Source organism: Phycodurus eques, chromosome 18 (assembly GCF_024500275.1).
Source record: "Phycodurus eques isolate BA_2022a chromosome 18, UOR_Pequ_1.1, whole genome shotgun sequence".
NCBI lineage: Eukaryota > Metazoa > Chordata > Actinopteri > Syngnathiformes > Syngnathidae > Phycodurus > Phycodurus eques.
In genome coordinates, this window is record NC_084542.1 from 10,296,378 (window position 1) to 10,319,929 (window position 23,552).

A 23,552-nucleotide genomic window follows, 5' to 3' on the forward strand; every position below is an offset into this window, starting at 1 on the left:
ACTGTTACACCATAAATTACTGTTGTAAAATACGTGTATGCTTTATAGACTTTGTTTGTATGGCTTGGTGACGGCTGAGACCTGCTCGCTTAAAACCCGGAAATGCCGTGTTGCTGTTTAGCTAAGTTGAGTGGGTGGGTACAAACCAAGAAGTGCGCAGATACTTGAATAATTAGGAGATTTCTACATCACAAACACACAGAACTGACCTGGTTGTTTGCAAGCCTTGTGCTGTTTATTTCCTTTTGCATAAAATCGACAAACCGCATAGCTGTCAAACCATGTCACAGACTCATTTTGACCTATAATATGCATAAAACTGGAAAAATCTGGATTTTGATGTAAGGGCACCATTAGTAGTTATCATTTCCTTTTAAAAAAGGCAAACATCACAATGCAACTTCAGAAAAAGAGCTTAGTCAGTTGATCAGTTGTAAATAGTGTTTGATGCAGAATTAATCATGGTTTTTATGACAATATACCTTATTTTGAGTAGTTACGTTCATGAAATCTGAGCCTCCATCGAGGGCCACATTGTTACAAACTGATAAGCGTTTTCTTTTAATAGCTATCAGACAAGACGAGACTAATCATCTTGAGCTAATTATCATTCACCAATGTTTTGGGTAATTTAGGATGCAATTATACACCAATATGTATTTAAAACCTGCATGATTCACCACTGATTTGTGGCCTCAAATTACCTCGATTCAAACAAAGTACATCAGAAGTGCTAATGAGTGTCACTGTTAACAAAGACAGTGAGAAGCAACTAGGCAATAAAGCTCCAGCCCTTGCAATGCATTCTGGGACTTAAATTGTTGTGGTGCAAGTTTTACAGTGGCCAGCAAATGTTATTCACTGTTAGAGAATAACATTTTAAATGCATTCTCATTACTTCTATGACTATACTACTTCTACATAATTTGAAATGTAATCATTGTATCCATAAAATGATTACGCACCCTTAAAAGGGTCTAAAAAAATCTATGAATGCATGAAAATATGTCATTCTTGATATCTGAAAGCCTGACAAAAGTAGTGACAGCTAAGTAAATGCTTTCTCGGCCTTCCCATGACAACATCATGTGGGCAGAACTGCAGCCCCATCGGTCTAGTATACAGATAAAAGCTGGTTTTGCCTGCGGCTCCTCAAATTAGCACACCAGACAGCCTGAGGACATAAAGCTCAAAAAGTCTTGCTTTCTTATCCATTTCAATAAAGTCATTCTTTAAATGCATTTTCTATTGCTTACGCTTATTGTGTGGGTACTGGCGTATGTAAACGGGTAAAGTCAGCACTTCAATGCAAGCTACGTGTCTCCAATACACTAAAGTATTTTAGTGTGTGGTGGGAGTTGACGAGGACTCGAGCTGAGCGTTGATAATAAACAAAATAAATCATTTCAAAATATTCATATTGTTTCAGTACACTATTTTTCTCACAAAATGGCAAATTAAAGAACAAACGTTGAACTAAAATACCGTGATTGAGAACAGATTATTTGTGTTAATACATATTGAGGATTGGTAATAGATATATAGAACAGACCGAGTGCCATGATGGATTTGCCAAACTTTAAATAATTTTTATCATAAATATACCAGACATTCACTTACTTTTAGGAATGTCCAGTTAGGGGTGTGTTCTCTTCGTGCTGCCCTAGTTATTGTTTTACTAAACAGCTGGTAACTGGGAACAAGGAAGACTCACCCATTGCTGTTTCGTAGGAGTTTGGGAAGCTCTTGTCTATCCTCTGCCTCATGAACACCCAGCTGTTGTTGGCAAAGGTGCACTCGATGATCTTGTTGTCATACATTTTGAGCTCTTTCGTGGCCTGCACATACGACAGACGACACAGTTGCTTTTTACTTGTACAGGTCAGTGCGGACAATGCCGGAATACTATTGTTATAATTGCCCATTACACTTATTAGTCCACGTTTGCATTCTGCAAGCGTGAGAGCCATACGGCTTCGAACACAAGGCATCATCTGAATGTAATAAATGTAATTCAGTAACTGCAATGACCGTGGTGTTAAAAACACATTAAATATGCATTAACAATAAAGATATTGTCGCAGGCAGCTGATATTCAACTTTGAGAAACAAAGAGTGCACATGGTTGCAGCTGCAATACAGTAGGGAATAGTACTTGTCATTAAAAAAAAAAAATCAGAATTCTAGCCTTTTAGAGACAATTATTTATAGGAGAATTTCAGAAAGACCATTCTTTTAAAAATATGCATTTTGTTTTTAATCGCTAATAAGGTCTCATCACAGAAACTACTACTCAAACCCTCAAATGTATACAGTAATTCCTTATATAGAAGTCGGTTACAAAAAAGGTAAATAAAGCAACCTAGTGGCACCACTTGTTCCCTTTCCCGTGGAGAAAAAAAGAAGACATCTATTTGGGGAGAAGCGTTCATTTGTTCCAGAGGACGATGCATCCAGCAATTAATTGGGGAATGCCTCGATCAGAGTGGAGGCCACTACTTGACGAACTATACATTTACATAAAAAGGCTAACTGATAACTTAAATTCCTGTCATAAAAATGCACTGTGTGTAAAAAGTGAGTCCATCTCATAATTTAGATGAAATGTTACAATGTTTTGTTAGTGTTATCTGTCACATTTTATTAAATTTTGTAACACTCAACACTTCAGAATGCAATCTTCAAAGCTGCATAAGGAAATAATGTGCAACAGGCATTGTCACATTCTCAGCTATGATGACAGGGTTCGCCACCTCCATGAAGACTTCGGCCCACCATCATGGAGGTCAAACACTCCGACGCATGAAAAAAACATCCAGTCAGTTGCCTGGCTACACGATGCATTTGTGGGAAGGTGAGATGGTATCTGCTCGACCAGCTGACCAGAAATAACCTCTAAAGCAATTCCAGGGACATCTACCACTATATTTATGAGACAGAGAAGATGCAAGACAAAATTTCACACAATACGCCTCTATTTTCATGCAACCTCAGGCTAAAAACACAGTGGCTCCCATGATTCACTTCTGGATCCATTCCATCCATTTAAATTAGACCCGTCACTGTCAATGCCACTGTCATGTGTCATCTCCCTCTGAACTACCTTATCCTCCACTTGCAGAGCAGGTTGATAATATTGAACATTTCAGTTTATGATACCACTTCATCTGCTATTCTTTATTAAACCTGCATAAACAATCCAAGCACAAATGAAGCTACTGTAATGTAGAGGCCGTCTTGCCATGGAGGGATTTTGCTCAGTTTTTACATGACAGTCTTTTAGGCTTAATCAAATGAAATAGACTTCTCAGTTGCGGCACAATTTAGTGCGGCGGAATAATACAACAAACAAACAAACAGAGTTCTCTATGATGTGGGGCTGAGAGCTGCGATCTGGATCACTGACTTGTTTTCTCATATTTGATTTGAAAACATCATCAACCCGCAGCCATTTTACCTTAAAATTGCAGCTTGAAAATATTTTGGATGGCATGCCAAATCTAAATACGTACAAAAGTATCTTTGTCTTTGCTATGGTAACCAAGGATCACCTACTTAAAATATTGGTGCACAAAGGAAACAGTGCTCATGTGCAATGATTCAACTCAATACCAACAAAGACCTTCGCACAGCATGTTGTCCAGGTTCACAAAGAACACTGGCATTCAGCAAAGGTCAGGCAAAGAACAACAGCCAAGAAAGCAATGGAGTTTGGCAAGATCCTAGAATTCTACGTGCGCTTCATCCTTCCTGGAGTGTGGGGCATCTGGCCTGACAGCGGGGGCGCCACAAATATCACACAGGAAGCAAGAAAGAGTGTGACGGAGGAAGATGGAGAACACAGACCACAGAGCCAAGTTCCATCAAGTGCAGTTTAGACACAAATAAACAAGCCTTAATAGTAGGTGCAGCACATGTTGGCAAGTCATATACTGTACGTTTACATGCACAACTAGGGAACTACCGCTACAGGTTGCATTATGTTACATGCGTAATTTATATGAACAGGAGGAGATTTGATAAGTTTAGCCATTGAGTCTTGAGAAAGACGTAGTTGATAAACATGGCAGCGATGCATCTCTCAAAATGAGAAGAAGCCATTGCTGAGGTGGACGGCGATTGCGGCAGAATGAATGAGGCAAGTTGATCCAACACAGTGTGGCAGAGAACCCGGTAGCTAGGTAGGCAGGAGACTAGTTAGAAAGGAAGCAAGCTGGTCCAAGGCAGCAAGGCTTCACGGCACTGACAGGCGCAAAATCAACCCAGGTTCTACCTTTGGCCACGGTACTGCAAGGGATCCTGGTTAAAGTAAGCTATTTTAAAAGTAAAAGAAAAACTTTTCTGGAGGGAGAAGCGGCAGCCAGAATGCACCAGTGTACTCTCTATCCAGTTCAATAGATAGCTTTCAAATAATCAAATACAAAATTTCTTTTGTTGGACTATTATTTTGGAATGATACACAGAGTAATGATTTGATTCAAGTCATTTGTTACCGTCCATATGAATAGTGAATTGGGATTTAGAGGGCGCGTCCTAGCCCTATAATTTACCATATAATGACCCCACCCCAACACAGAAGTGAAAAATATGTCAACTAATCATTGGCCAGCAGTATATTAAGCTCCATCGTACAGGAGCAAACCGCATCAGACTACTGTGGCTGATGACCCAACAATACTCTGGGAGCCCTACAAATGCATACTGCACCAAACTGAATCACGTCGTACCACTTGGAGGAAACAAGCTTTTTATAACCCAGAATCCGTCACACCAACACAATTATTTGATTTTCTCAACACACTGTACATTTATGCGGACAAACATCTAGAGGAGTGATAAAATCACAAAGTCAAGCCAGCTAATGGGGTTATATCATCGGTGATATCAATATCACACATTGAGTGGGGCAAGAACCAAACCCCTCAAACATTATATATACCTTAATGTATATCAAAAAACCAAGAGAATCCCACACGTGAGAAAGCACTTAGGAACGGCGGCAAGGAAACACTCCCTCTAAGGAAGAAACGTCAAACAGAACCCAGGATCTGTCGGGCAACGATGCTTTCCGAGAGCTCTGCACAGCATGCTGGCAGACAAGTGAAGGGGAGTACAGGCAGGCTACAGGCTAAGTCTCTTCCTGCTGGTGTAGGGTGACATATTGGCTGCCACTTTTTCATCAACGCCTGGTGCTTAATCTGTCCAAATCTGTCTATTATTGCGGCGCATGTGAGCTACTAGTTATCGGAGAGCTTGGCAGGCAAATTATTTTGGATCTACTGTTGCACTACTGCAGTCCACGCACAAAACAATTTGAATCTTAACTCGGTCTTGGGAGGTAAACACTTGAGACTTGACTTGAAAGACTTGATTTTGTTGTTGATTCTATAAGTTTGGTTTGAAGATAAAATGAATTAGTTACGGTATGTTAGCGCGCACTGGGAATGCCAGTGTCATGATTGGAGGATGAGCCTGTCAATCAGTCAAAACCCTCACAACGGAGAATTATTCCCTCTCATATCAAACTGTATCGTCATGTCGGCAAAGGGGTGCAGACTTTTCGGGCTGTTAAACTATGGGTAAATTGGACAACCAGACTACAACATTAAATTTCGTATGTTATTTGAAGACCCATCCTTCCCAGTAAACATCTGAATTGTTTAGCCTTGGGGTACATAATCTTGAGGTGTTATACATATAGTACATAAAGGTTAGATAATTTAGTTCATAACAGTTACTATATTATGTTGAATTTCTACTAACGATAGTAGACTCTGCTGAATGAAGAACCTGTTGAACAGTCCTTATTCCTTCCTTTCTTACTCAGATACTCACAGAGGCTTGTGTGTTGTGAGGAACATATTTACATTTACAAATATTTACTACTTATGTTACTACATTGATCTTCTTTCTTTAAGACCAGATATTGAATGTAAGAGTGCATTGATAAGGTGACTTGAGTAGAGACTTGACTTATCACAGGACTTGATGTGTGACAACCATTACATGGACTTGCCCAAGAAATAAATGACTTGGGACTGTGTGACATTATCCCATATCTGATCAGATTTAGAGACAATAAACAATTATCACAACAAGATGCTACAGTTGTGTTTTAAGTTTCAGGCAATTTCTGTTCAATGTTTTCCAACAACTCATAAAACCCAAATAGAACTACTTAGCCTTGAATCTTGATGTGGAAATTTCTCTCAACATTTTATCGTTGACTTTCCAGCACAAACAATAGTCTACATGTACACTTCTATGCAGTCATTTTTGTGAAATCCTTCAGCATCGTGGGTAACAATTCTGCATGCTTCTGAGTAAATCACATACTTGTTCAGCTTCCGACCAAGACTGTGACAGCTTCATAGGTTAACACCTGCCTGTCACATTGCAAGCCCAACTTTATCTGTGCCTCTCACTCTGGATGAACTCATTAGAGTGTCACTCGCTCTCAGTGTAAAAAAAGAGAACACAGTCTTGCCTTAACCGGCATCGACCCACAAAACCGTGTATTGCTGTAACACATTACTAACCACATAGCTTGTCAGCAATGTTGACATAAGCATAATAGCTTCAAAATTAATAAACAATGATCTCAAACTCTTACAAGGGATGGGATTAAGTGGTACAGCCAGTTACGCCTTACCATTCACAGTCTTAATTGCAAAAAGATGCAACAGCAAACACATTAACAAGGTCTAATTGACAATGTTGGGCTGGCGTTACGGTGCTCTACCGCACAATCAAGAGTCAATGATTTTCAGAGGAGCGCTTAAGCACAGGGTTTCACTTTATAAGCCTGTCACTGGACAGGGAAATTCAAAGAGAGGATTATTGACAATTACTGGAGAACTTTTACCTGTGTGACTTATAGTTATAGCTAGCATTACATTTAATTCTAATGGTGTGTAATGATTTATGTTTATGACAGTTATTGATTTTGAGACCTGTACACGGTTTATTTGGAACATCCACTTGGAGAACCAAATATGGTTCATGGCTTGATAAATATCACTAGTGTGCTTGAATGGGCTTGATTTACAATACATTTGGGGGCATCAGGTTCATCAAAAAAAAAATTTGGTGCCTTCTTGGCCCCTTAATTGGGTAGTTGGTGTCTACAGCGCAATGTTTAGACCCAAGGAGTCTGGGAAGGAATAATCTATTCACTGTTTACTTGTGCCAAGCACAAATTCAATGTATTGACCAAATTGCCGTTGGGTTGTTGTTGTTTTTTAAAATCCATATTATGCCAAAATTACAGAGGATTTCTACAAATGTAGGTCTGACTGTAGCAAAGACTATTTTGGTGCAGCTCTTAAAGTTGGGGAGTATCAATTCATTTTCACTCGTGGCTGATTCAACCTTGACCGAGGTCTGCACATCTTACAGAGTGCTATTTTAGTGCAATTATGTTTAGGTTCTTCTTTGCAATCTACATTGAAAGATGCCATTTCAGCTACGCCCAGGTAATCCAAGAAGCCATGCTACGCCAGCGATTCATCAAGTTTGGATGGACTTGGATGGGCTAATGCCCACGGAAACATCTGCAATTGCTTTATTAGCTCCATTGGATCAATAGATACACATATTAGGCATACTATCATCCAATAGCAGTTACAAAAATAATGAGTTACATGCTACAAATAAGCAACATTTGCTCATTGCTGTGAACAGTTCCAGGCAATGACTATTCAGAACATAGGTCCTGGTTGAACAGATATGCTGTTCATTAGGATACATTCACTCAATCTGCAGCTGTCTAAAATCATGTGTTGTCATATTTACAATTTACTTTGTGAGCAGATGAGAAAAACACAACATATTGTGCTTTAGTATACAGATGCTCTTAGGAAGAGAAAGACAGTATGGCGTCACCTGTTCCTATGCACTTCCAAATTTGCATTAATCAGCAAACAGGACTACAGTTCAGCTACAGGGAGGTGATGATCTTAAGTGCCTGTGAGTTATCTGGTATTTTTACCTCACAATTACACCAAGCCTGAAAAGTTTGAATCACAAGAGAACGTAAAACTAATGTGTTTGGATTTTCATACAAACAGCTATATGAAATATAGAACAGAGGGAAACCTAATCTAATACTGGTTGTCTCATGCCCACAGATGGCCCAGAGGTCAGTATAGTGGTTCATTTCCAATATTAAAGGAACAACGAAATGAAAATATACAGCAAGGACCTACAGTAAAATGTACATATTAATATCTGGACCATAAAATATTCACACCTAATATGATTGTCAACACGGACAGGTAAAAAACTAGCCCACAAAGCGTAGTCTCTATATTCAAGTTTGAATTGGGTTGTGTTACATGCAGTATTGGCTAGCTTGCCCTACTTACTACGGACACACACACACAAAAACACTTGACAGTAACAGAGGGTTATTGTGGTTAACAAAGCCCAGACCGTTGATTAAAGTCCTCATATTACACATTTACTCAATCGCTTAAAAATGAGGGAGTCAGCCTAAGTGAGACAATAATCAATTAGAGAAAACAATGAATGGTATTTTCAGCAGGGTGAAAGTGACGTTGACATTGTCAGACTCTCGTAGCTTCATCAAAAACAAGTAGTCCAATGACAAAATGCTCTTTTCATCAGTTCTGGTGACAAGGTCCGTCAGCCAACTCTCAAATTATGAATGATTAATGAGCTACACTCATCGGCCACATATCGGTGAAATTCAACTAAAATGAGAAGCCAATGGGCTTTAGAAAATTAATGAATTTCAACTGAAGGCTTTAGAAGCTGTGTATCAAGAAATGGAGTAGAACTGAAGTAGGAGGAGTGTAAATAATTACGAATTATTTCTCATAGAATACTGAATTAGTACAATTCATGCATCGATTTACTTGAAAACATAACAACAGCATGAAAGTGGGAAATAATTCAGTGTGGCGGCTTTTTATTTTTTCATTCTGACAAACAGACTGCCAAATGCTGATCCCTGGAATCAGGCATACAGTGAAAGAACAGACATTTGGGTAATCACTTACTTACTGCGTCTCTGAACCATGACTATGACTAGTTCACGCCTACACACAGATTTAGATTTACCAATTGGGGATTCAACAAATATAAATTACAGAATTCAATTCTACAACTAAATACATTTAGTTAAGATTTACTTAAGATTACCCAGATTTTGGTCATGTGGTACAATTAAATAACTTAACTGCAGTTAAGGTTTACTTAAGATTACTTTGACTTTGGTCATGCGGTCTCCAACGCAACCCCCGGCAGGATTATACCACCCTGACAAGGGGTTAACGCTGGCTCAAATGCAGAGGAAATAACTGTGTCGCTGTCACTATAGGTCCAGTGACAGATGATGCAGTTAAAATGAACCCAAACTGTACATCGAGACAATGACAACATTGTATACAGCTGCACTCGGTACTGTAATACCCTTGCATGTAGGCAAGGAGCGCCACAGTCGCAGATGCAATTTCAGCAGTTTATTGAACGGGACAAACAGTCAAACGCACAAGTACAAAATGAGAACACTCGCAAGGCGCTGCTGTAGGCCGCCAACTCATGCCCAGATGCTCCACGTGGACTAACCTGCTCCAGCTCCTGATGTCACTCACCTTAGAGGCACACGTTCAACACACAACTACTACAGTGCACACAGTAATGAGACTTTCTTTACATTATTTTATGTTTTTAAACAATACATTGTTCTTTATTAAAAATGTGGGGGTTTTTTGGAGAGTGGTTGGAACAGATTAGTGGCATTTCAATTTATTTCTAAGGGGGAAATTGATTTGATATACAAGGAAAATGAGTTACAAACTAGGTCACGGAGCAAATTAAACCAGTAAGTCAAGGTACCACCATACTGCCTTATGCATGCAAAAGTAGTTAAGGAATCAGACAAAGGAAGAGGAGCGGTACTTCATGCTTCTCACTTAGGTGGTCTATGGCCCTGGCCTGCAAAAACAGTCCTGAGTTGGGGTTGTCCTGAAAATGTCCTCATCTTTCCAACGGTTGTATTTCACAACAAATCGATGAACAGAACAGCTTTACATCCTGCATATTGCCTGTTTTTCAGCAGCGTACATTAAACAGGATCACAAGCTGTGGAATTCATTAAAACAACACATTCTCTCACCTTCATCTTTGCAAAGGGCATGTCGTAGCTGCCGACGTACAGTAAGCCGACAGTCTGCGGCAGCAGCCTACAAAGACAAAAAGGAGCATGGTTAACACTGCGCAAAGGATCCAGCACAAGAGTAACTTGAGTGGTAACACTGGTGTGAAGACATCATCACACTGCTTCCATTTTGCAGCTAGTAACAGAATGGCAGGAATGTGATATTGCACCCCCGTGAGCCCTTCTGTCTCACTGTGTGCAGCTTGAGGTGCAGAGAAAAGGACATTATGTCCACAATCCCAGGCTATGATAAATTGGAGTCAAATCTACAGAATTAAAAATGAGATTTCATGCATTTCGTACAAAGTTAGTTTGCTGTCGGCACAATACATTCACATCTTAGGGAGTTTGATTTGCATCAATTTTGTCTGTCTGTGTGTGCGTGCAAGTGTAATAGGATGGAAGTGTCTGTGCACTATTTGTCTCATCCCTGAGAGGAAGCCCAACAGATGGTTTAATCACATACTGCTCCAGTCCTCACCTCCCTCCCATGCCCCACCCCCACCATGAGTCTGTTGTTATTTCCAGAAGCTCAAACTCTATTTGGATCGAAGATTCAAGAGCAGGGTCCTGTTTTGTTCTAGTTAACCATCCAGCGGAAACAAAGGGGGCTATTGTTACTCACTGATAGCTCAAAGTACAGTGCAGCTTTAGTGAATCTCATTCAGAGATTGAGAAGAAATAGGAGACAGTCAGTCCACCCCCCCAACCCTATTCTGTGCAATAATAGCGAACATGGAGAGGAAGGAAGGACATTAAGAGCCAAATAGTACTGCTGCAGTAATGGACACATGCATCTGTCCTTTCTCGTTATTGTTCTATTAATATGACTCGGAATGACTAACAAATGCTACAAAATTAAAAAAATAAAATAAAAAAATTAAAAAAATTAAAAAAAAATTAAAAAAGATGGCTGATTCCATTGTACCTCAATGAACGTTGCCAGAGTTAAGGTCAAATATATGGCCTTAGACATTGCAACCTTTAAAAAACATTGAAATCTAATGTGAAGTTGTTTGTTACCAAAAGAAGAGGAAGATCAGAAGAATAACCCTCTACGGGACCAAAAGAAATTATAAAAACAAAAAAATAGGGGGGAAACATCTTAAAACATGAAAGTATACAATATGTGACACGTGTTCCCCTGGGCACCACCCGATTGAAGGGCACATACAGTACAGACAAACAACCAGTCACACGCACAGTCACACCTAATTCAATTTAACCTAACTTTTTGGAACTTAGGAAGAACGCTGGAGTGCCTGGAGAAAACCCACACAAGCACACAGAAAACATACACACTGTGGAGGATGGACTCGAACCCCCAACTTCAGAACTTTGAGACGGCTGTGCTAAGCCCTCATTCACCTTGTCATTTTCCCACAGTTGGTCTTATTTTGGTATACGGTATACTGTATGAGAACTCTGCATTCACACACCATTTGCGAGGTTAAATTGAAGCACTTTAAAAAGGTTCAAGATTAATTTTCAAGCCTTTCTTTTAAAGATCCATTTTAGAAACTTGCTCGTGTTGCATTGGTTAACTGCAATATTCACGGTTTAGACACTCTCCCCAAGGTCTAATTGAAGCAAGAACATTTAAGATACCTTTTCAAGCCATTCTGATCACATTACACGAATATAAAATGTATTCAAAATGATAATTCTATAACATTAAAAGATAAAAAACAAGAACACACAATTTTAATGTACTACATTAATACAGCCTATTTGACATCATCTATCAAGGGAGTTATTTAGTCACAGGTTTGTGGTCAAAGAAATAAGCAAGCACATGGTTCGAGGTTAAACCATTTTTTTTTTTAAATCTTGAAAAACCTTGAAAACATCAGTCAACCAATTTTAGCAATATTAAGCAGTTCTGTGAACCCTGTGGATGACGACTGATGAGAGAAAAGACAAGGACAGCAACCTTTTATGGGCTTTAAAGCTTCTAACAAGTCAGCGTAAGCGAGAAAGGAGGTTGCTGCTAACTTTGATGAGGTTATGCAGTATCAGTCAAGGTTAAGGAATGGTGGGTGGAGCCGTTACCCAATTGTGGATTCAGAAGCTTGACACTCGAGTCCCACCACAATCATGAAAACGGTAACAAGAAGCCTCTCAAGGGCCAGTTAAAGCAAACCATTTTCCATTTCTGGGAATTAAAAAACACTGCACACCTATTGAATGATGAAACTGTTATTCATGTCCTCTTCAGACACAACGCCAATGGATCAATTTATCCATCGTCTAAGCAGTCCATGCAATACTTGGGGACTGCTGAATTCCTCTTTGAATAGCTGCTGCTTTGCATTTAGTTCACTTCTACCTTTCCATTCCTCCTGCCATACAATAATAACAGCCTGCATTTGTGCCTGTGTTCAGAGACGGTGAAACAACCTGCAAGGCAAAGACGTGCTCAAGGATTGATTGCGTGGGCTGATGAATACACTGCTGTTACCTCCTCGTTTGTCTGTCCGTCTCTCTCTTTCGCTCAGATGGTAAGTGAGGAGAGACTTGAAAATACAAGATGGAGCGAGGTCTGAGGAAGGCCTGTGCCAATGAATTCCTCTTTTGGGGGAAGTATCACGACTCTCGCAAATGGCAACAACAATCATGCTGTGTTCTCCTGCACACAGTGCACAAGATGTGACTTTGATGCAGAAACTGTGACTGTGATCCTCCCAATCTGTTGGTGATGAATGATGGCCGGGTTCAGAGCGGGGAGCGAGGTCACCTGGTTCTCAGAGGAGGAGGCTGCGTGACAATCAAGTTTGCCGTGATGGGTCTGTTTGAGTGCACTTGCACACAGTCCTCACACACTGTGACACAGCCAGGCACAGAGCACAGTGACCAGGAACAAGGGGGCGGGGGGAGTAGAGCCGTGCGAGCTATCCTTTGTTTGAGTGTGGCTGGTCACAGCTGGACTTTCAGCACACTATTTAACATAGTAAGATGCCAACATTTGCTAATTATCATGTACAGCCAAAGGTAAATGTCCAACATGTACTGTATTGGACAAGTTACATATTGGCCAAATTGGCCCACAACAAAAAGCCAATGACTTTTTAGAGGGGAGAAATGTACTCAGTTGAAGGGCAGTAAGTACAGTGATTGCAAATACACAACACAGGCAGGAATAAGGCACCATCCTCACTGATGTATCCTCAATTGCACAAAAAGAAGGCAGTCATAGCACACGGCTACGCTCAATTTTTATGTTGCTTATCCAATTTTAGTGTGAAACTCCACAGCCAATTCCAAATGGCTTGTAAAGATGATGAGCATGGTAGGGGTTGTACTGACTAGTGTTTTGTTGTTTTTTTAAACTTTAATACTCGACAACATTTAGAAGTTCACTAGTCGCAAATGATTTATTTTTGGCTTGAGGAGACAGAGCCGCTTGCAGCAACAAATGAGTGTGCTCGATGAAATTAGTCTGTCACCTTAATTTATTGAAATTGTCTTCTATTTCTGTATGCTCATCTTTGGTAAGTGAGAGAGAACCAGTACAGTGGGGGGGAAAAAGCCAGACTCCAGCAGGATTTTGAAAAATTTTTCAGCACACACTATCAAAGTGCAAGGAGAATTATTCCACCACACGCGAAGAGGTCCCTGATTGTTTGTAAGCACCGCAAATTCGCACCGTGCAGAATCCGCTTCTGTGGTGGGGGACGGCGTGCAAGCTTTCACCCAGCCCACGTCCAAGATCTTGTGTTCTAACATGTATGTTCTATGTTAATTTGGTGTATGAGCTGTTCATTTTCAATTGAGTATAGATTACTGAAAAGCATTTCCTCCTCCTGTCATTTTTTTTGAGTCATGGGCGGCCGTGGCTCAGTCGGTAGGGCGGGTTGTCCAGTGACAGAACGGTCACTGGTCGAATCCCGGCTCTGACTGTCTGCATGTTGCATGTTATTGGGCTTTGGGAGGAAACCGGAGTACCCGGAGAAAACCCACACAGGCACGGGGAGAACATGCAAACTCCACACAGACGAGGCCGGATTCGAACCCCGGTCCTCAGAACTGTGAGGCAGATGTGCTAACATTTTTTAATTACAGTTCTGAAAAATAAAATTCAAATAATAAAAACTCCACTTTTATCACATTAGTGTCAACTTAAAAATAAAACAAATCTGTTCATGCAAACATGTAAGAGAACGACAAGAGTACAAGTGTGCAGATTTATATTTTTACACTCCTTATGTTGAATTAATGAAATGAATGAATAAATGAAATGTTGAAAAAACCTGAAACTCAATTTCAGGTTATTCTAATGCAAAGGTGTCAAACTGGTGGCCTGGGGGCCAGATCTGGCCCGCCACGTAATTTTATGTGGCCCGCGAGTGTGTGCATCGACTTTGTTTTTGCTAAAATTCCAAATTTCCTTCACTTTAAAAAATATTGAGATATTTCAAGCATTTTTTGTTACCAACCCTACTTTTACAATAAAAATTATTCATACTGTAGTTGAACAGTTTTTAACCAGCTTTTGATTTCAAAAGTAATTATCCATTAATTTGTGTACGTATAATAATATGAGGCAATCATACATTCATATGGGTTTGCAGCCATAACGGCCCTCCGAGTGGAACCATAACTGCGATGTGGCCCGTGACAAAAATGAGTTTGACACCCCTGTTCTAATGGAATTACTCCTGCCACTTCCAATTTACATTCTTTTTAGTAATGCATACAAGAAACATCGAGAGATCCTAATTACCTGCAAGGGAATGATTGCCTTTTACAGCACAGAAAAGTTTTTTTTAAGGGCGGGCGGGGGACACAAAGATAAGCAACGGTGCATATGAATAATTCATGTAGCAGAGGAAGATGACCACAAAATGAGAGAAAACGCGAAGGGCAACCATGGTCTTTGCACTTAAAGCGTCTGAAAGCAAATATTCTGTGGGAATAATGTATAGTAAACGGAAGGAATTTCTGTATATTCTCGCAGTATTTCCAGAAGAGGAATTGCTCTCCAAGGCAGTGAGAAAGGGTGGATGGGAGGTGGGGGCAAGTGTAAGAAATAAACAGGCTATAGAGGAAAGCTTGTCAGTTAAATTTCTCGCGGCTGTAAGGTATCTTTTTGACTGTCAAACACACAGTGACAACACCGAACATAGTGCAGTGCAAGAGGCATTGTTTTACATACCCTTCTCCTCCGACTTTTGTGATCTTGAGGCGAAAGTCCACTGAATTGAGATTGGGGGGCTTCCATTTCAGGATGTCATCACACCTTCCAGGCTTGTATCTCTGCCAACATATGACAACATGAAAATGTGTTTGGATGACTATACAGTGGATAGAAAAGTTAACATAGCCCTGTTCAAATGCCGGATTTGTGTGATTTTAAGAAACAAGACCAAGATCATTTTTTTCCCTTTTTAATAAAAATAAATTCTAGCGGGGAAGTAAACAACTCAAATAATGTGTTTGCTGCTTATAACTGGGATGTGGGTTTGCTCAGAATTAACTAATCACATTCAAATGTAAGTGAGTCAGCGCACACCTGTCACCATTAAATTGTCACTGATTAACTCCAAATAAAATTCTGATATTCAAATAGGCTTTTTCCCCTCACAGTTTTATTTTCCTTTCTAGCAGAAGCCTGAAGGTTTTGTACGAACACTGACTGCTATTTGTAACTGTTTATAATTCCCTGCACCTTGACTACGGTCCCAGTTCCACCTGAAGAAAACCAGCCTCAGAGCACGATGCTGCCACCACCTTGTTTTACTGTAGGACTGAGGGGTTGGAGTAATGAATGGTGGAGGGCATTATGAATACTTCAAAATACAAGTTAGTATAAGGACAAAGCCATCAGGATGCTGCTCAAAAGCAAAAATAAATAAAATAAATAAAAAGTCATGAATAGCCTACTAAATCAACTTAGTTTCAGTAGTGATTGTGAACACTGCCACATCCCTATTATAAGATGGTGTCAACACTTGTGCAACACATTATCTCAGTTGTTTACTTTTATATTCTCTTTCAAAACAAATTTTTCCTCCCCAATTGAGTTATAAAGGTTACAGGCCACAATACAGGTGAATAAAGTTTAGAAATAATTTTCAAAATTTTTTTTATAGCACAAAAAACTGACATTTGAACAAGGGTATGTAGATCATCCACTTTCTAGTCAACCTGCTTTAATGAAACAGGATTACACTATCCCAAAATGTGTCTTTGTCAAGCCCATAGCACTGCAGACTTAAGGCTGAGCAATTTGTGAGCAGAATTTATCAGTAGAAAAATAGACTTAATGGTCTTGCTGGTAATCTCCACTTCATTTTAAATGGTAAACAAGGACTGTGCAAAAGGTTCAAGAAATTCTTTGTGTTCCACCTAAAAATTGCACAGTTGGATCACAACATAACACAAAAGTTGAATAACCTTTCAGTCATCCTGTGAGCTTAACATTCACGCATGCTTGCCTCCAACGCCTTGATTATTTGGGTGTGCGTGACATTTAGGAGAATATGATGTGCAGTGGAATATGAGAAATGTAAAGGCATGGTGGGTGGAGGCGGGAACAGATGACCAGATTCTGTCACTGTCGGGTTGCCCAGTAACACAAGTCTACTCTGACAAAAGATGTCTGGAAAACAGACAGGATTCCTCAGGAGATCCTGCGCTGTTACGCCAAATGACTAAATAAGGATCCATCTACATACTGGAAGTCATTATTGCATAAATCACAAGAGGCAGACAAGACACTTTGCTTTGTTGGATCATCACACAACACACGTGTAGATACATATATATGCATACATACATATATCAGCACATATATGTACAGTGCTGTGAAAAAATATTTGCCCCCTTCTCAAATTATTTTGCATAGTTTCTCCACTTTCTTTAAAAAACAAAACAAACAAATATAAATATCAGACAAACACTGGGGAACAATTTGAGTTAGATTTTTATGCTGATTCAAATTAAAACTGCATCTGAATAAGGCTGGGTCAATGGCCTGATTTCAATCCAAGAGAGTATGCTTTTCACTTACTGAAGAAAAACGTGAAGGTTACAGAGCCACAAATGAGAAGCAAGTAAAGGTGGCTGCAGTGAAGACATGTCAAAGCAACTCCAGTGATATACAAATGCTTCTAAGCGCCTAAAAATGGAGGTCCTGTATCTCTTAAACAGGAAATACCACGTTTTGGTGAAAACTATTAAAGCTGAAAGTCTACACATCAACTGCTTCCTGATTGTTGTCATTCATATTGTAGTGGAATTGAAATTAAATTTGCCTGCTTTAATTCCATTTAATTTTGGTTAAACGGTTTGAAAGTACTTAAAATGTTAACTATTATGATTTATGTCAGCCAGTAAGGCATGGCCTATTTGTATAAAGGTGACATATTAGGAATAATAAAATGCATGTTTCCATTATTCAGTTCTGGACTTTCAGTTCCTTTGTTGTTGTCCTGTTTCTGTTTGCTGTTCATTTGGAACATGCATATTTTTGAATACATATGCAATAATAAAAATCTAACACTAATTCCAATCACAAGCTCTTGTTTCCACAGATGTTGCACCTCGCTGCTCAGTGTAAAATGAGGGAAAACCACATCACAAAATAAATTCATAGCTAACAGTATGTTGGTGTGGATATGTTCTGTGTAAACAGAAGGAAGGAAAGGTTACCATAATGCTGGGCTGAATTTTACGGTTACACATCAGTGATTAAAAAAAAAAAAGAAAAACGAGTACTGTAACTTGGATATTGTTGGTGGGACCAAACCCTTCATTGGAGTCATCATGGGGAAATAAATAACATGGGGGGAGGGGGGGGAGAGACTGTATAGCAGAAGCTGGAGAGTGCACCAAACAGAGAGGGTGACAAGCTATTGAACGGCTGCAGATCAGAGATTTGTTACCCCCTTTTAAGTCCTGTAATAGCTTGGCTGTATTTGATCCTTTACAATCCATAGTTGCGCAGGAAGAGACAGAGCCCGATAGTTTCCACTTTGCCGCAGGAAAGAGGGAAAAGCAAAAAAGGAAAACAGATATGTAGAATCTGGAACAACTCTAAATCTCAAAAGGATGGATATAATTTCAAGAATCCCATATTCTGTGACTTGTAATAAAAACATTAAAAAACAATAAGATTAAAAATGCACCTCATCTATAGCTTGTTTCATCACTGGTGCATTTTATAGTCGGGCCCCATATGCATTCATGTTTTTTTTAAATAAACACTGGATCGGAAATTTCGCATATTCAATACAAACATAATAACATAACAAAAATGAGGGAATATTATGCAATTACAAGCAGAGAGAGCAACGGGTCTGAATTTAAATGAGTCTTGTGTAGAAAAATTGAAACTGGATAACCTAATTAGAAAACCACCGGCACTGAATGTACTACTACATAAATATGTCAATAGAAAATTAATGTGCAAACATATATGCAATTAGTGCAATGTATTTCTGTTTAGATAGCTTTAATAGTAATAAAACAAAAAAATACTACATGCAATTAGTGCAATGTATTTCTGTTTAGATAGCTTTAATAGTAATAAAACAAAACAATACTATCTATTGAAAAAACCTACAATTGCATTTTGCCCCACTGAATTGTTATTAATCCACAACATGTACAGGCGTTCTTTAAAAATGAATCCACAGACAAATGTTTTTTTATTATTATAGTAAAGGGGGACTATCTTTACTAAATCATCATCATGCAAAATTCAAGACTTCTGCCAACATTCTTCGAAATTGAAACATAGTGCAGTGGTAGTACTTTGAGAAGTAGAAAAACAGGGCAGCCAACAGAAATACTTTGGCTATAATGTTAGTGTTTTTTTTTTATTTTTTTATTAAGAGCTTATGTTTGAAGGCACAGACTTGTGTGCTGAGGATTACAGATAAAAGGCAGGCCTGGTCAATAGATCTGCTCCCAGGAGGAAAGTCTACCTCTTACAGCTTGGCCTATTGAGTCACTCTGACACGTATGGAGTTTTGTTGGGGATGTACCAAGCGGTTGTGTGGCACCAAGCTTAATACAGTTGATGAAAATGAACGAAATAATAAAAACAACAATTTTAAAAACATTTTTGTTGATGAAATAAAATAAAAAGAGTCCTTCTAAAAATGATAACTGAAAAGACATTCCCTCATTACAGAACTAATTAAAATGAACCATAATCTGTAAAAAAAAATCTGTTTTCATCTGTTAAAGAGGCAGTTTATATATATATATATATATATATATATATATATATATATATATATATATATATATATATATATATCTCTCTCTCTCTCTCTCTCTCCATCCATTTTCTGAGCCGCTTCTCCTCACTAGGGTCGCGGGCGTGCTGGAGCCTATCCCAGCAATCGTTGGGCAGGAGGCAGGGTACACCCTGAACTGGTTGCCAGCCAATCGCAGGGCACATAAAAACAAACAACCATTCGCACTCACATTCACACCTACGGGCAATTTAGAGTTGCCAATTAACATACCACGCATGTTTTTGGGATGTGGGAAAATGTGCCCGGAGAAAACCCACGCAGGCACGGGGAGAACATGTAAACTCCACACAGGCGGGGCCGGGGACTGAACCCCGGTCCTCAGAACTGTGAGGCAGACGCGCTAACAGTCGTTCAATCGTGCCGCCTATATATATATATATATATATATATATATATATATATATATAAATAATAATTAAAAAAAATAATAAAAAATAAAAATAAAATATATATATATATATATATATATATATATAAAAAAAAATATATATATATATATATATAAAAAAAAAATATATATATATATTTCTTTTTTTTTTTTCTTTTTTAAAGGAACCACCGGGCCCCAAGTAGAGCAACCTATCTGAGACAGAAGTCGTGACCGACGAGATGCCAATCATCTGCCGGGCACTCATGGGTGCTCAAAGCCAGTCAGGGATTAGTCAAGTTAGGCTACCGTCAAATGTTGCTAGCAGTTTTAAAACTACAAACCTCCCCTTTAATTAAAAAAACAAAAAACTTTTGGGGTTCAATTTAAATGGTTTGTTACAACTTTTTGAGACAGCTGTATGGCCCACATTCCGTCACTTAATTCAAACCCACATCGACTGATAACATGTGGTCTTCTTTTTTTGGTTCATCTATAAATAAATAGGTGCTGTTCAAGCGGGCTTAAAAAGTTGCAGCTGAAATAAAGGACAGGCATTTTGTGGGAGAGAGAAGTAGAATAATTTCAGTTACTATGACTCTCACATAAAAGCAAGCGCCTTGTAGTGAAAGCAGGTTAAATTTGTGGAAAACATCTGAAGGGCAATAACACCCACAAATCCGAAAGTCCACTTGAGAAGTCGCATCTTAGGCAGAAAGGGAAGGAAAGTACGACTGTTGTAGCTGTATTTGAGACATCTCGTTCATTCAATATGCAAGGTATTCAATTTATTTTTGTTTACAATGATGGACAGAAGGCTATGTAAGTTAAACATAAAAATAAAGCACATGTGAAAGACTTTACTGTACATTATGAACCCGTGTCCTGGCTTTTTTTTTTATTCTGACCACCAGCACAGTATTTACATATAACCTTAGAAGCAGTCATATGTGCTGCACTTATTGAACTGCCGGTTCTCTGGACTGTAATACAATATCAGTATTTGGTTTGTGGATGGTTGTTCTTCTGTTATTTGTTAGTACGTTAATACACTTTTAAAATGGTATCTTTTGTTGAATTTTGACTACACAATACTTAAACCCCATATTAAAAAAAACCAAAACAATTAAACAAAAACTAACCACAAAAAAAACTATTAACAAGCAAATATCCACGAAAAACACTTTAAACCAACTGAATTTGGAAAAAGTTCAAACAAAATAAAAACTAACGCTAATGAAAAATTCCAAACTATTAAAACCTTGTGTGGCACAAAGGATTTAAATGAAACAAAAATGAGGCAAAGGGGAGAAATTAAAAAGGCAATTTGTCTGCTGAAATAACCTACTGACATGCTAAATAAAAGGGATTCAGAGGGTCAAGACCTGTATTAAATCCAAAAACAATAAATGCTGTGAAGTTCTGGTAACAGTGTTTTTAACAATTTCTTTGAAAATGTCACGTCCAAAAATAAACCACAGTCTGCATTGATTTTTGAGTGAACTGTTCTGAGATTAAATTATAAGCATAGAAAGACCAGAGCCCTATTTTAACACGCTATCTTCCATTTTTATATTTGCCATCTGCGTTTAAGGTCTGACTATAGAATCAAAATCTTGCCAATAATGCCTGAACAAAGAAAACTTATTCCAAGATGGCTCTGCAATGGCTCTGATAAAACACCCACCACTGCAGCAGTAAAAACCTTTGTGCTAATATTAATGGACATTCACAGCAGCAAGACCCTGCTAAGATTAACCTTGAGGACTAATCTCATTCATGCAAAAAAGATTAACATTATATCTGGTGTGGAGAGCAACAAAGCCCAATGAATTTGGAAGAGACTACTGGAGTGCTGGGCAGTGCTTGCTATTCACCCTTAAATAATAATTATCTGTTAAGACTATAAAATACTGTAACAGGGCCTTTTGTTAATGGATGTTACTCTGCCTCTATGCATGCACTAAATACAGGGGTGTCAAACATATTGTAGTTCAGAGGTCATATACAGACTAAATTCAGATCAGTAAAACGATAACATAGTTAATACAAATAGCATCACCCCTTTGTTCTGATACAAAGCAATACAAGTACATAAGGCAAAGCTTTCAATTTAATGATCAACCCTTTTGCAAACCATTAAGAACCACCTCAGATTTCTTGAGGAAAACGTCAAATTTACTTCATTTTATCATCTACTGTGTTCATGTGTGCATTATAACTAATTACGGGATTGTATATAAAGGCAAAAGTTTGGGTCACAGAAATTTGGAACAGAGACGGAAATATAGTATTGCACTTAGAATTAAATAAACTCGTGACGCTCTAGGAACTATTTGAAATCCAAGTGCATAATAATTCTCAAAACCAAAACCTGATCACTTTTTTTCCAATTGAGTTGTACAGGTTACAGGTCACAGTCATGGTGGAAAAAAGTTTTGAAATCATTTTTCATGGTCTGTTGTTGTTTTTGTCACCAAAACCTGGCATTTGAACAGGAGTGACATTTGACATCCACTGTAACTAACCAAAGCATCAGATAGAGTGCTCGTTACGACGTAGTGCATGTCTACATGGCATATTACAACTATGATGACTACATTGTAAAGTATCACATGCTGGCAGTAAGCAAAACTAAGCATTATCATTTTTGTAAAGGCAGAATATTTGATATTGTTTTTTTTGCAGGCTATCATCATACTGTGCAAGTGGTCACACTGTGGGAGTGGGGAGTAGGTAAGCAGAGATAGGATTTCCTGGAAATAGTATCTGTAAGTGCTGAGGATTGCAATATTTCATCAATTATTTGGCAAGGCAAACACAATGAAACTCCAGGGGTTTATGTGTTTCCATGGTGAGTATCAAGCATTCACTTTGGGGGGGTGACATTAAGAGTTTCACAACAACCCAATAGTGCGGCTCCTACTGAGAAATATTAGTTACAAAAATATGTGTATTTATACACAGAGAGAGTGACAGATTAGGGTCTCCATGTCAATCAATAAACCATGTTACAAGCAAAAGGTCAGAACACTAAATGCATTTTAATGAGAGGATTTATTGAGTGAGTCAAGATTGTGTTTCCTTATGTAAATTGGCAGAAACCCTGACAGTTGTTAAAAATATTGATTTCATCACTATTGCAGACAGGGTCTCTGTGTGAAATGCACCCTCATGCTATCCCCCCAAGCAAAGAGGCTGCAATAAGCTTTAGCTGAGATCTAAAGCTGTAGTTACAAGCACCCTACAATTGCATAGTGCATTTTATGCTGCTTTTGTTAGCGCTATAGTGGCTTGCAGATCCCCCCCCAATTTAAAAATGTAATTGATGCCAAAATTTTATTGACGCTTGAGTCAAAAACTGTGTTTCAGAGGAGAGAGAAGACATTTTGGGGTGTCATCACAGAAGCATCAAAGACTTTGTTACAAAGGGTTAACAGAGCCACAACAAATGTGGAGAAAGAGATCCAAATTAACTAAAATTTGAGATGAATAAAACATAATGTAAGTAAAGGTAGCAGAATCCAAGGTAAAGGAGGCTGAAACTCAATCACCACTGAAGAGAGACGTACTGTCAGTTGAAACGTCAAGACTGGGCCAAGAAATAGGAAAGAATATGAAAATTAATTGGTTGGAAATAATGGTCAACAGATAAGGAAACTGTTATGTCTGTTATTAAAACAACAACAACTGTTGTGTATCATTCTCACTTTAACAGACAAATTGGATTTTC

The 23,552-nt window shown here is 38.6% G+C and overlaps 1 protein-coding gene across 1 annotated transcript in view; it reads right to left on the reverse strand.

Moving 5' to 3' along the window:
- Positions 1-23,552, reverse strand: part of rngtt (RNA guanylyltransferase and 5'-phosphatase) — an 81,483-nt gene that overhangs the window by 1,982 nt on the left and 55,949 nt on the right. The window contains exons 13-15 of the mRNA XM_061705087.1: positions 15,339-15,439; positions 10,142-10,208; positions 1,715-1,838 (exon numbers count right to left, since the gene is read on the reverse strand). Coding sequence (XP_061561071.1) covers positions 1,715-1,838; positions 10,142-10,208; positions 15,339-15,439 — 292 coding nt within the window. The remainder of the gene's footprint in view (positions 1-1,714; positions 1,839-10,141; positions 10,209-15,338; positions 15,440-23,552) is intronic.